This window comes from Homalodisca vitripennis, chromosome 1 (assembly GCF_021130785.1).
Source record: "Homalodisca vitripennis isolate AUS2020 chromosome 1, UT_GWSS_2.1, whole genome shotgun sequence".
Taxonomy (NCBI): domain Eukaryota; kingdom Metazoa; phylum Arthropoda; class Insecta; order Hemiptera; family Cicadellidae; genus Homalodisca; species Homalodisca vitripennis.
In genome coordinates, this window is record NC_060207.1 from 159206858 (window position 1) to 159220422 (window position 13565).

The 13565-nt window shown below is 32.1% G+C and overlaps 1 protein-coding gene across 4 annotated transcripts in view; it reads right to left on the reverse strand.

Moving 5' to 3' along the window:
• Window positions 1-2008: 2008 nt before the first annotated feature.
• LOC124375195 (nuclear exosome regulator NRDE2) overlaps window positions 2009-13565 on the reverse strand; it is a 50718-nt gene continuing 39161 nt past the window's right edge. For all 4 annotated transcript variants that reach the window (XM_046833305.1, XM_046833306.1, XM_046833303.1 and 1 more), the window contains 4 exons: window positions 12255-12420; window positions 8386-8509; window positions 7748-7929; window positions 2009-2956 (listed from right to left, as the gene is read on the reverse strand). In XM_046833305.1, the coding sequence (XP_046689261.1) occupies window positions 2834-2956; window positions 7748-7929; window positions 8386-8509; window positions 12255-12420 (595 nt within the window). In that variant the 3' untranslated portion in view covers window positions 2009-2833. The remainder of the gene's footprint in view (window positions 2957-7747; window positions 7930-8385; window positions 8510-12254; window positions 12421-13565) is intronic.

Consider the following 13565-nt stretch of genomic DNA (forward strand, 5'->3'; position numbering starts at 1 on the left):
CGTTCAACATTGGAGAAATATTGTATAACGACTAGTCACTAGTCGTCTAACAGATAGAGGGTTAATGAAACAAACACATGGAACCCAAAGCAAGAATTAAAAACATAACAAAACAATTTAACAAATAAATACCATAAACAAGATTCCAATCAGCTGTATGTAGAATATTTGTAAATGTTTACATAGAACTAAAAATTTATATAAAAGAAGGAAAAGAGAATCATCTTAGGTTCAGCCCATCTGGTTGCCTTAATTTGAAAATTAATTGATGTGCGATTTCAACATTTCTTAAACTGATCTGATTAATACTTTAGTTTGGCTCTAAATGGTCAACTCCTTTTAGGTCGAAGCAATTTTCTAATTTATTTTGATTGTGTTGAATCACATATGCAGATAATGGTCTCATAATTTTTATGAACAACATCAAACCGATGATTGGTCATTCTCACTCTTAATGGAGTGATAGTTTTTCTAATATAATCTTTGGGACAGAATTTACAGGTTAGTTGGTAAATGACGTTTTTGTGCTGCAATCATTGTTGCCTTTAATTGAATTCTTTTTAAATTGTACTACTTTCATGAAATTTAGAATTTATAAATATGTTACAAATACCGCATCTTGGCTTGTTACGAGGATTGCTAACATTACATTAATTGATGTTATTACTTTTTGGATTACCTTTATAGTTAAGTTTTGGTCTAAAAAGAATGTTTTGTAAATTTGGAGGTTTTTTTAAAGATTACTTTAGAAGACTTAGAGAACATATCTAGTTTCAGGGGAAGATTCCAAAATGGGAAAAGAAATCTTCAAAATTTTGTTGATTTTATGAAGGTCAGAAAAAATTGAGTAGTAAATTTAGGGTCATTAGGATTAATAGCACTAGAATTATTTTAAATGATCTGATTTATTTATAAACAAGATGTTTTGGATACCTCCTTTGAAAAAGTACATTAGACAGTCTATTTATGTAATATTGAAAATCAGATTGATTGCTACAAAGATTTTTTGCCCTTATTGATAGACTCTTACGAATTGATTTTTTACTGTGAATTGGATGGCAGCTGTTGAAATGTAAACATTGCATGTTGTTGCTGTCTTTGATATGAATTGTTTTTTTTTTTCTCTTCAAATTATGAATTTCAATAAATAAATCAGTATCCAAGAATGATACTGAATCTGGTAAGATAGACCATATAAATATTAAAATACTAAATTTATTGAGATAGAAAAGAAAGTCATTAAGTGTTTTTATACCATGCTGCCATATCACAAATAATTATCTATGTACCTGAAACAAATTAGGGGTTTCTAATTTTGACTACTTAAATAATTATTTTTGAGTAGTCCCATAAAAAGACTGGCATAAGAAGGAGTCATCGGTGTTCCCATAGCAGTTCCTTTAGTCTCAAGGTAATCTTGGTCTTGAAATTTAAAATTATTTAGGGTTATAATCATGGTCACAAGTTTAAGAATGAAATTAGTACTAGGTTTGGTATTGTTTGGGCAGCAATGAGACCATCATCTGTAGGAATAGTTGTATACAAAGATTCTACATCGATAGTACATAATAAGACATCTTCAGGCAAGGGTTGATTAATTTGAGCTAATTTAGTTATAAAGTCATTAGTATCCTTGATGTAAGAAGGAAGTGTTCTTACAAATGGCTTCAAGATGTTGTCAACATAAGCAGATATACTTTCCGTAGGACATTCATAGCTGGAGATGATAGGTCAATCAGGAGGTTGTCTGGTAGGCCTGTGTGTTTTTGGTAAAGTGTAAAACAACAGAGTTCTAGGTTATCTAGGTGTTAGTAATTATATTTATACTATACTGACATATTTCAAAACTAACCTCCTGATTACACAGACAGTATATTTTATAAATTCTAATAAAAAATACAAAATCATCAAAATTTATTGAATATTATGCAATTTAGTAATACAAATACTATATTAGAAGAAATATATAAATCAAAAGGAAAGTACATGTATAGTAAAAACTGACAAAATGTTTTAAGGTTTTTTTATTTAAACTTTATTTGTAAACTTTGTCACATTACAAAACAACGGTGCACATTAAGGTGTAGACATAACAGCTTTTAATTACAGGGATTTATTTATAACCCTGTTGTTTCCATAGTAAAAAATAGATCAACATCCATTAATTCAACACATTACTCATACCATGCAAAGAATTTTAAACACTCCTGTTAAATATGTTCAACAAGACACTGACTTACATAGAAAATTAAACACCAACCGATAAACAAATGATTCAGCAATAAAATACAAAGCAACTTCATCATATAGAAGATACATTGACAGATAACTACTGTCATTACTTTTTTTATTGTTGTTTATTTCTTGAGATCAGATTTTTATTAAAAAATCAACTAAATTTTATTATAAAATTATTTTTACTACAAGTCCAAAGACTGAATAAGTCTGAAATATAAAAAAAAGACTAATGGATAGAAAAATATGGAATGAATAGATAGATGGTAACTATGACATTAAACTGGTGACAAGCGATCACCATTATGGTAAATTTAACATCAAAGAGTGGTGAAGAAAATTGTAATCTTCTGTGACATTCAGAGGATTACAACTTAAAATAAACTACAACAGGATTTAGTAATGTTTTATCACCACTATATTTTTATTGAAATCTATTTATTCTTGCTTCAAAGGAATCACATGAAATATCAATTAAAGAATTATAGAGAATACAGAGCATTTATGTTTTTAACAAAGAGTAAAAAATATAACAAAAATATAAATTATACTATACTATTAATATACAGTTTGATATAAGTTTACAGACAAAAGTCCTTCAATCTCGTAAAATCTCCAACTCTTCTGGGGTAGTGTGCAGTCTCAATTCCTTCTCAATCAGCAAGTCCTGTATTTCAGACAGTTCTTCTGGGAGGAATTTCACAGCATCCATGTAAAATGCCTTCAACATAAGCATATTATACTAGTAATATTGTTTTATATATATATATATATATATATATATATATATATATATATATATATATAAAATTGGAAGTTATATACAAAAATCAACTAGAGTTTATTTTTACTTAATAAAAAAAAATAACTTAATGAAGGGCTTATATTTTGCAAGCACAAAATTGTTTCTACTAGTAAATCACTTTAATTAGACTTAAACTCGATTTAACCCTTTAAGTGCTGGACCAAAATCTAATAGTTACTTTAAAGAATGCTGGAGAACTTGGAATTGATAGTACTAGACAATGCCAAGTCACTAAAAAACAATGTCAAGTCCATTTTGAGTGTTTTGCACTGTTTTACTGAAGAAGATAATTTATTATGAACCTTACTTTTATTAAAAGCTTATTTTTTTTAAAATAAAATAAAAAACAAGTACTGTGCATAATCTTATTTTTAACAAACAAATTTCAACAGGTTTTACTTTTACAATTATTATTTGTACTTTGAAAAAAGCACTGAAATAAAATTATTTTGCATTTTGACATTGTTATGCTTGCACACTGGAACCACAACTAATAGCTTGTTTTATTTTGTTATTTGTTATATGCTCAATTTTCATAATTTCAATGTTCAGTTTACATTCTATGTATCGTGTTCTCAATGTTTAGTATTAAACTTTATAGTCGTTGAATGAGTTTTAGTTCTTTCACTACCTCATGAAACAAGACAATTTGCGTACTTCAGAAGTAGACAGACACTTGGACAGTGATATTGAGGTATCAAAGATACTCAAAGACTGACACAAAAGTGAATTATAAAATGTAAATGAATGGTCATTGTATGTAATGTAAATAGTTTATTTTAATTATCATTTTAATAACAACAATTGAATGTAACAAACATTTTTATCTCATCTCCCAGACAACTAACTAAGGAGCTTGTCATAAAACCATAAAAAAGTGGAAAAAATGTAAGTGAATTTTGATTGTTTTGTTATTATGCTTTTATAATTAAGTAATCCAATAAAAACTGATTTTCCATGTAAAAAGCATTGTGCTGCTTTGAATAAAGAAGTTACTGAAACAGATAAACAAAAAAGTAATAAAATATTGACAGTTGCTTTTGTTTTTTGCTTTTCTTCCTAAAAAATTACATATATACTTTGTTTATATAATAACAAACAACAAGTACTGTTACTGACACAAAACAAAGACAACTTTGTCAGCTACGAGTACATATGGGGAACACTCGACACTAGCAATGGCAGACGTGAGCAGCAGGGCAGTACCACACGATGGCGCTTATCCGCCGCCAATTTTAAACATTAAATGTTTCTCCTGCCAATGTAAATTTGGTTGTTGTATTTATGTATATATATATATATATATTGTGTGTGTGTGTGTGTGTGTGTGTGCGTGTGTGTGTGTGTGTGTGTGTGTGTGTGTTATTTGGAGAAAGCAACAAACACTATTGTATAGCAACCAAATAGACTAAAATGTCCTGCAAAATTGACTAATTTATCTGTATACAAACTCATTATATTAATAATTTAGTACACACATCAGGGTGGCCACTCAAAACCTCTTTTCAAATTCCCGGTTTTCCTGATCGAAAATTTCCGATTATCTAGTCTATTTTCAAACAAAATAGACAAATGTAGTACTGTATTTAACCCTTACGCCAAATGCAACGATATGTTTTATCATCATTAGCAGTATTTGCAAAAATGACACAAAGCTGCGGTGCTTTAGCTTTCGGTACGAGACAGTGATTTCACTGGTACACAAGGTCGGTTCAGTGCAATCTACAAATAAACCAAATACTTTCATCTGAAGTCTCCTTAATTAATTTATCTTTTGTGGGTGAGGGGGAAGCCTAAGAATACCACATTACTTCAAAGTAGTTTGCAGAGATTCAGGAAAATGAATGTATTTAAAATTCCAAGTCATTTTTCCTTTTGAGTAATAGAAATGGTAGGTTATAAATTGAGCTTCCAGAAAATATTACATTTACCTAAAAATTTACGGATGTTTTATTTATAGAGAATATATTTATTTACAACTACGCAAATTACGATGTACGGATAAAATATGAATTAGCGATCATCTGTTTACTATCAAGGAGCTACAATTTGCGCATAGAACCAGCAGACACGCTAGCGTTGAATAATATAAGCACAGAAAGAATGAACTTCAATAATAATATTATTTATAAATTACGTTATTCTGTTGCTATAGACATCTAATTAGTTTTATACACAAAGAACTACAAAAACTTGTTTAACCAATCGGTAATTTGAGTACTGTCGGTCGTTTTTGTCCACGAATAGACAGTGCAGACTCAGTCAGTTAGATTACAGTCAAGAACTACGAAAATACAAGACAAAAAGATTCTCATTCACGTTGGACTATTTGGTTTGAACAGTTCGAATCGTCCGAACGATCGTCACGTGTGCCTAGAAGTTGTTCTGGTAAATAGTTGACCAAAGAACTGATGGGATTTCCAGCTGTCGTCCCACCATGCCGTTCTGACAACGAAAACTGATGAATGTGGCTGATTCGATCGGCTTGCCGTCTGCCACGAGTAATATTGTACTGACTGGTAACAATATTAAGTTGCGTTTACACTGGCAAGTAAAGTTGCGAGAAAATTTGCGCATCTACTGTAGCATAATGTGAACAATATAAGCAATTTTATTCACAAGAACTGTCGCAAGTACTTGCTACAGTTGTATCGCTGGTTGCTCCGGGAGTCAAGACGAAGTCTGTTCACACACTACAGTGATGTCTCAGAAGTGTTTATTATTGAAATATTAATAGCCAACACTGTTCTCCAGTTCTTGTAACCAACTGTCCTGCACTGGTTGCGGCAGCGTTTGCGAGAGCTCTACTAACCATGTCGTTTAGACTAGCGATGTTTAGTTGGACACAAAACTTGCACAATTTTTTGACGGTGTAAATGCAGTTCAGTCGGAATTTGGATGTTACCATGATATCAAAACATAAAATCACTTCCTTTGTTTTAACCTATGTGAGTTGATGACAATCGGAACGTGTGTGAGAAGCAATTATTGTTCATAGAGCAACCGAGGCCTCGGCCGCGATACGAGCAGTTAGCGGTGGGCGGTAAGCTGCTCATATCGCTTGGGTGGGGACTTAAAGTTTAATGTTTGTTTTGTACATATGGGGAACACTCGACACTAGCAATGGCAGACGTGAGCAGCAGGGCAGTACCACACAATGGCACTTATCCGCCGCCAATTTTAAACATTAAATGTTTCTCCTGCCGCTCATCCCTCAGCTCAGTCTGTCATTGCTGTGCAATATCTTGACGTTACTTGTTGTAACCAACCCACTACTTTCTTCTCCAAAAGGTATTTTATTAAACTTTGTATAAATCCAACTGACATTTTGGTGTAGTCAAAAACCCGGGCTCCACCTCTTATCAAACCATTAAACATTATATTATTTAACGAACCGAACTCTGAAGCCTGTTTATAACACTGTACATTTTAGACCTGTGCTATCTATCTAACTCACGTCTTTCGGAGACCCCACTTCGGCGACTGAACAATACTTAAGTACAAAAAACCGTTTGTATCGCGGTTAATACCACTCTGCCGAAGTTAGAAACGATCGGTCGGTCGGCCGATTTTAATTGTCTAATGCATTGTTACTTATTGGGGGGAGGGGGTTTTGGTTTACTAACCAAGATAAACTCACTACACTAGTGGAGGTAACCTTAGATCAACCGGCGTCAGATATAGCTCATGAACATATGACTATCTTAATTCACAATTTCACTGGCCACACCGCGCAAAGTACGATGTTTCGTGATTAATCATATCTCGATTAGAGAAGCTGTCAAATTATGTCTTGATTTTATAAGTTCTTGGAGACGAAAAGATTTTTGAAATTTTCCCGGTTCTCAGAAAAATTCACGGCTTATTCCCGGCTTCCCGGTTGGGTGGCCACCCTGCCACATGCATTTTTGCCAAAATCATGACAAAAATACATGTCCTGTATAGGACATTCAGTCCTAGACAGGCTACGGTTATTGCTTCCTCAATGGGTTAAAGAATATAAAACCAAATTCCTCTACCACTTTTATATACATGTATCTACTAGTTACATAACTAATTGAAAACATGCATAAATCAGAACATTCTATGAAACAACACGTTATGTGTCTATAATATATGAGGACTATCCAGAAAGATTATATAATGTTTCACTCAGTAGCCACTAGGAGCTGGAAATTCATGGCCATTGTGATTTCGGTGCGTTCCTCCGTTCAGTGGCTCTCCAGACGTGCTAGTGAGAGATTAAAAATGTCACTCCTTGTTGTTTTATAACAGCAGTTTAAAACTTGTGACTCAATTGAAAATCCCACGAGTTGTGAAGTGCGGTCAGTAATACGGTTTTTGTTTCACTGTTTGTAACACTGGAATTTCAAAAATAGGTGCTGTGAACTAGTGCCTAGATTTGTATGATGACTGTGCTGAAAAATATTATTTTACTGTCAGTTTCCAATATATACAATACAATTTTTTTCTTGTACTTTGGTTTTTGTTTATATCAAAACGTAATCTACTTTCTGGATAGCACTCATAATATAAATAAATAAGTATGGATCAAATATAGCCAGAATCACCCCGTGATTATTAACATAAAACTAGATTAGAAACAATTTTGTAGATTTGTTCCCACATTATAAATCATATAAAAATAATGCACAACAAAATGGCCAAAGATTATAATACACACACACACTATTTTCTTTAGCTAACCTTGACCCAAGGACAGGCTTGAAGGCACTTGTAGAAAGTTGCTTTGATTTGTACTGCAGATTCAGTGACTGCTGCCAGCTGTAGAGCTAGGCGTAATATCAGGGGACATTCCCGTGTCTTGCGCTCGCTGGTTAGCTGACGGAGGAGGTTTTTCAGATAGTGGGTACCTCCCACTGAATCTTCTGAAAACGAACAATAAAATCTTGATTCAGGTAAGACATATATGTAAGACATATGAGCTGCGACTGATTGTCAGACTCGTCTTTTTATTTAAATAAGGTCTCATATTCTGAGGATTAACATACATACTAGCCCCAGGGCTAGTTGAGTTAGTTGAGTTCTATTGGTTGGGTGTTAATGGACAGTGGAAGAATCTTTAATGCTTAGGGATGAATAAGAACTTAGAAAATATATATAAAAGCCCAACTATTATAAAAGTTACACAAAACTTCTGACAACACATGCAGAAATAAATTATTAAAAATAAATTAATAATATAATGGTAAAGGTAAATAAATCCTATATAATGTTTACATTTATAATTTTTATTCCCACTAAATTTAATTAATAAAATCTTCATTAATGATATGACAATGCTATTAGTAGTATTGTACAACCTAGTAAGACTACTAGAGTACCTATAATATAAGAGGCAAGACGATGACGCACAACAAATACTAGCACCAGCCTTGCAAGAGGAGCAGAGGAGGGAAAGTGGCTGACCAGTTTCCAAAGTGGAGTGCCCCCACCACCGCTTCTCGTCTGTTACAACAAGAAACAAAATTTTTAAAGAAAAACAATGCAATTCATACTTTTCACAAAACCTCAATATTTGCAGATTGGACCCTTGAACTGAAATATCATTAATTTCTTAGCTTGAGCACCCTTCAGAAGTTCTGAACATTTTTCTGTGAATAAAGGTGCTACATTTGTACTTAATCAATACTGATTAAACTGCCAGAGCTTTTCAGAGTTTAATGGGACCACCAAATTCCTAATATTTGTCAGTTTTTACTGATAAAATTAATGATTAAGAAGTTACCCTATAAGTTAGAGAAAAATTACAATTACAAAGCACTGATTACAATCCAGATAAACTGACAGCTACAGTATTATGAAAATTACCATAAATACTGTATTGTTCAGTGAAACTAATTGCTAAAATACACAATATGGAAGAGTTTCCTTCTAATATTATATGGATCCAACAGTTGTTACCCCAAGTTTATGATTCTGTTTCATAAAGGTCGATAATAACTTCAATATTTACTTGCCCTTTATTTGCTCCAAATTGATGGTGTCAATTGTCGTAGATCAGATACAGCTTTCAATAATAATTGTTCTTGCAGATTGATGATATTTTAGGAGGATCAGTAATTATCTATATATAAATAAAAATGAATGTTTGTATATATGACAATGATAGACTCAGAAGCTATTTAACCGATCATTATGAAAATGTGTATGTGTAAGTTCATTTAAATTTGAACATTTAAGAATGTTTTTTTTTTACATTAAACAGCTACCCTGTGTATTTTGTTTGTTTAACTTAGAATTTCAACTTGACTAGAAGACACGCTTTAGTAGGTAGGAGAAGATAGTCACCCATTATAAATGAGAAGTCACAAAAGTCTACTTTATTAACAAATTCACTTCAGCTGAAATATTTTTGATTCTACTATTGATCAACACCAATTGCATTAAATTTGTACTTTACATCATTTAAAAAATTTATTTTTAACAAGATATATGGGTCCAAATTTAGCCTGCAGACTCAGAGCATCTGTTCTTTAATATCATTAGCAGTCTTCTCCTGAACTTTTTCTTGGATTCCTTGCACATGTGCAGAACACACCTAAAACACTATACCAGTTTATCTCAGCTAATCAAAATTGATATTACCTTATAAGTAATGTGTTTTCTATTAAAGACTGGTTAGGACTTAAATACACTTTAAAGACATCTTGGCACATACATTCCTTTAACCCTCCAAGTGGTAATTAAATCACTTTAAAGTGCTGGGCTGTTTTGAAGCAAAATACATGGTTTCTTAAAAGCCACTTTTTAGATACAAATATATATATATATATATATATATATATATATATATATATATATATATATATATATATATATATATATATAATTCTTTTCAGAAAAACATGCTTTAGGAAATAAATATAATTCAAAACAATTACCACTTTTCTCTAACAAAAATTTCTTGATGAATAGTACATATTTTTTTTCTTTTTTTTAGATGGTGAGGTTATAAATGAGTTTTAAAACATGGTTATAAATATTTTAAAACATACAAACTGTTTCAAATTTCATTGTGAACAATAAAAATGTCACCAAAGCCTTTTGAACAAAAACTACACACACAAAATATAAAAACTAAAAAAAATGTTCTGCACACCAAAATTTGCACAATGGACACATTAAAATTAAACACTTCTCAAACAATATTGGTTTGGATGTACATATAACCTCAGAAAAGCTAAATGTCTATTATAAGAATGATAAATAGTAAAAAGATCTTATTATGGTCCTTTTGTTTATATACATATTTACATTTGACTAAAGAAACTTAGTCAGATTCTGATTGCTGCGCTACCCTCTTTCTTCTGCCTCCCCCTACAGGCCTGTAGGCACTGTAGCAACTCATAATAAAATAGAAAATACACACACAAGAAGCAAGAATCTATTGCACAGTGAATAATAACACAAATCAAAACAATACGTCGCGGGCCGAACGATAACTAATCTACACGAAAAGTACAACAAAGTAATGCGCGGCAACAGCTGACAAAATCAGTTGACTGTTATTTTTCATTCTACTCAAAGGCTCACAAAATATAGCCAGTGCGTAGAGAATCTCTCCTACATTGTACTATGAAAATTACGGAATAATTAAATAAACCGTTTTATGGCATTTTAACAAAAACGAACATATCGCACAGTGCGATAGTAGCACTTTAAAGATGTTTGAACATATCGCACAGTGCGATAGTAGCACTTGGAGGGTTAATTAAAAATAATATTTTCCTACAAATTTTTATTTTGGTTTAATTAATTTGCTTTACCTTATCAATTGATTTCTATTTAATTTATGCATCTAAATTAAATAATTTAGATCGATTTAGATTTTCCTATCCATTACAAATATCAAGCAATCTTCATTAAGAGTCACATTAACCCATTGAGTGCCAAGAGCCAATGAGATCGGCATGCAGATTCTACCAAACAGTGCAAGAGGGTCGACTAGATCAGCTTTTCGAATATTTATTATTCTTTAACTAAATGTTGACAGATGGCATTGTACTTAGTCTCATTTTATACATAACTAGCGGGCCCGGCGCGCTTTGCTGCGCATTTCAATAATTTTTTGCAAAAGTTGCCCGCGGCTTCGCACGCAATTTCCCGTTGAAAACAGTACACTATATTCACTTATTCTTTTTCTATCACATTCTAAACATTGCTGAGATAATTGATAGTCGTTCCATCGTGAGCCTCTTGGGCGTATTATGAAGGTATGTACCATATTCCTGCCTCTATCTAGCTGTTACCCACGGCTTCGCACGCAAATCTTAAGAACCGAAGTCCTTATATTACTTAGTAAATTTTTTTTTTTACTATAATAAATTTTAGATTAAATTAGTTATATCTCCGATGCCACGATTGAGCTTGCTTTGTTGTCTCGATCGAGAGAATATGTACACACGGAGTTTTGAGAACCATACTTCTGTCAAAAAAAACAACTAAGGTTGATTTTATAACATTCTTTATATTTGTAGCCAACGTAAGATAGTAATTATGATATCTGCATTACTCTTCTGATCAAGCATGAGCATGGTTTATATTAAATAAATATTGCAGTTAAAGGTGAATTTTTACGTCAAATTTGAATTGTATTATCTGGATAGTAAAGTCTATGTTTAACAGTGATTGCAAAAACAGTTTAAACAAAATTTGTCGTTTCTCTTAAGCTTACTCTATGCTTTAAAACTATAAGTGTAATATATGTTTACAAAGAACAGCTGATTAAAAATTTGAAAAGACGTTAACATATGTTTGCTGCAATGCATTTCTTATGGGTATTTCTGTAACCAGTGGGGCGGAATCCTGAATCGGGAAAGGGATGGGCATAGCTTATAAACCTTCTCCGTGGAAAAATACATATACGTACAAATTTTCATCATGATCGGTCCAATAGTTCACGATTCCATAAAGGACAAACATACAAACATTCATTTTTATATATATAGATAGAAGATAAATCAAATACACAGAGATTATTTATCTTGATTTGATTTGTTACAGCTGAGCCTGTAATATTTTGCACTAATATATAAGAAAAGTCATACTCAATATTACAGATACTTATTTTTTTTTTTAAACTTGATTAGTTATACTTGTTTTTACATACACAGAGAACAATAACAAGGATGCATACAAATGTATAAATTTTAAAAAAAGTACAATTTTTCTATGTCAATCACTGACTGACCTCTATCGTAGCCAATATATTGAGCAGAGTGAGGTTGTTGGGAAACATGCTAATGGCCTTGACGAGAGTATCACGTAGCGGGCCGTAGCTGGACTGTGTGTGTAATGTGTGCGTATACAGGAGATCCACTAACACCTCACTCAACTGCTCCACCCAAAGGCTGCCTCTGTAACACCCATTTGTGATCATCAGAAGTTTGTCTTGGTGGCAGAATTACACTCTACAAGTGTTTAATTCTCCCTATAACCACCAAAGGTTGTCAAAGAAATTGGTTTTTTTTACTATTTTACCTTGTACAAAGTTTATTCCACATTATTTACAATGTTACTTTTAAGATTAATTATTGTTTATGTTCAATCAAGTTTTTGTATTCTGAGGTTTTAGTTATTTTTTAAGATTTGGCATAAGATACATACATATGTATATAACATAATGTAGTTTAACCCATTGCAGGCAAAAGACACACGCCACCTCCAACTCTTCAGTGGACTAAACGCCGAAAGACGTGCATTACAAGTCCTCTGTTCGTTGTTTAGCAGTTACTGTATATTTTTCATGCTTTTTCCACTAGAATGCTCTTGGATTCTCTCAGTTATGTTTGGTACTGTATTGTCTTCACAGAAGTAGTTTATAAATAATATCAGCTGGCATGGTATCAGCTGTTACTAATATGATCATCATTTTCACTTTCAGTTTTGTTTGTAATAAATGGCAGTTGGTCACATTTGTTGTTTAGAATGGGCGATAAACCTGTGTTCTTCAGAACTTAGTTATTAGAAAACACATAGTTATTAGAAAATTACAGTGACTGAGAATATGGTGACAAAGATGATTTGTTTCATGATGAATTAGTTCATATCTGCCCGTGAATATTAGTGTATAATCCCGAACTGTGCGAAGCCTTCGACGAACAAGTGTATGCTGGTGGAGCGGCCGACTGCTTACTGTTGTAAACAACTCCAGCTGCTGGGAGTCCCACGTTAAGGTTTTTCTTCACCCACAATGGATTAACTTTATGACAAAGGATTGAAAACGATTCTGTAAGATCAAACATTATTTACTAAATTGTAAAAATGATTTATTTTTTATAAAACTAAAAGATAAATTTAAAATAAACATAAAATATCCCTTCTGGCACAAATGAAAGAAAGATTGATATTTCATGTATGGCTGTCATCTCTAGTTATCAAATGGAATATACATTATTAATTTAGAGGTCAATTTGTACATTGATGGAATGACGACTCATTAATAATTCTTAATACTTCATAAATTTAGAAGCTGCGTAATATTACTAGACATATGTAGTTT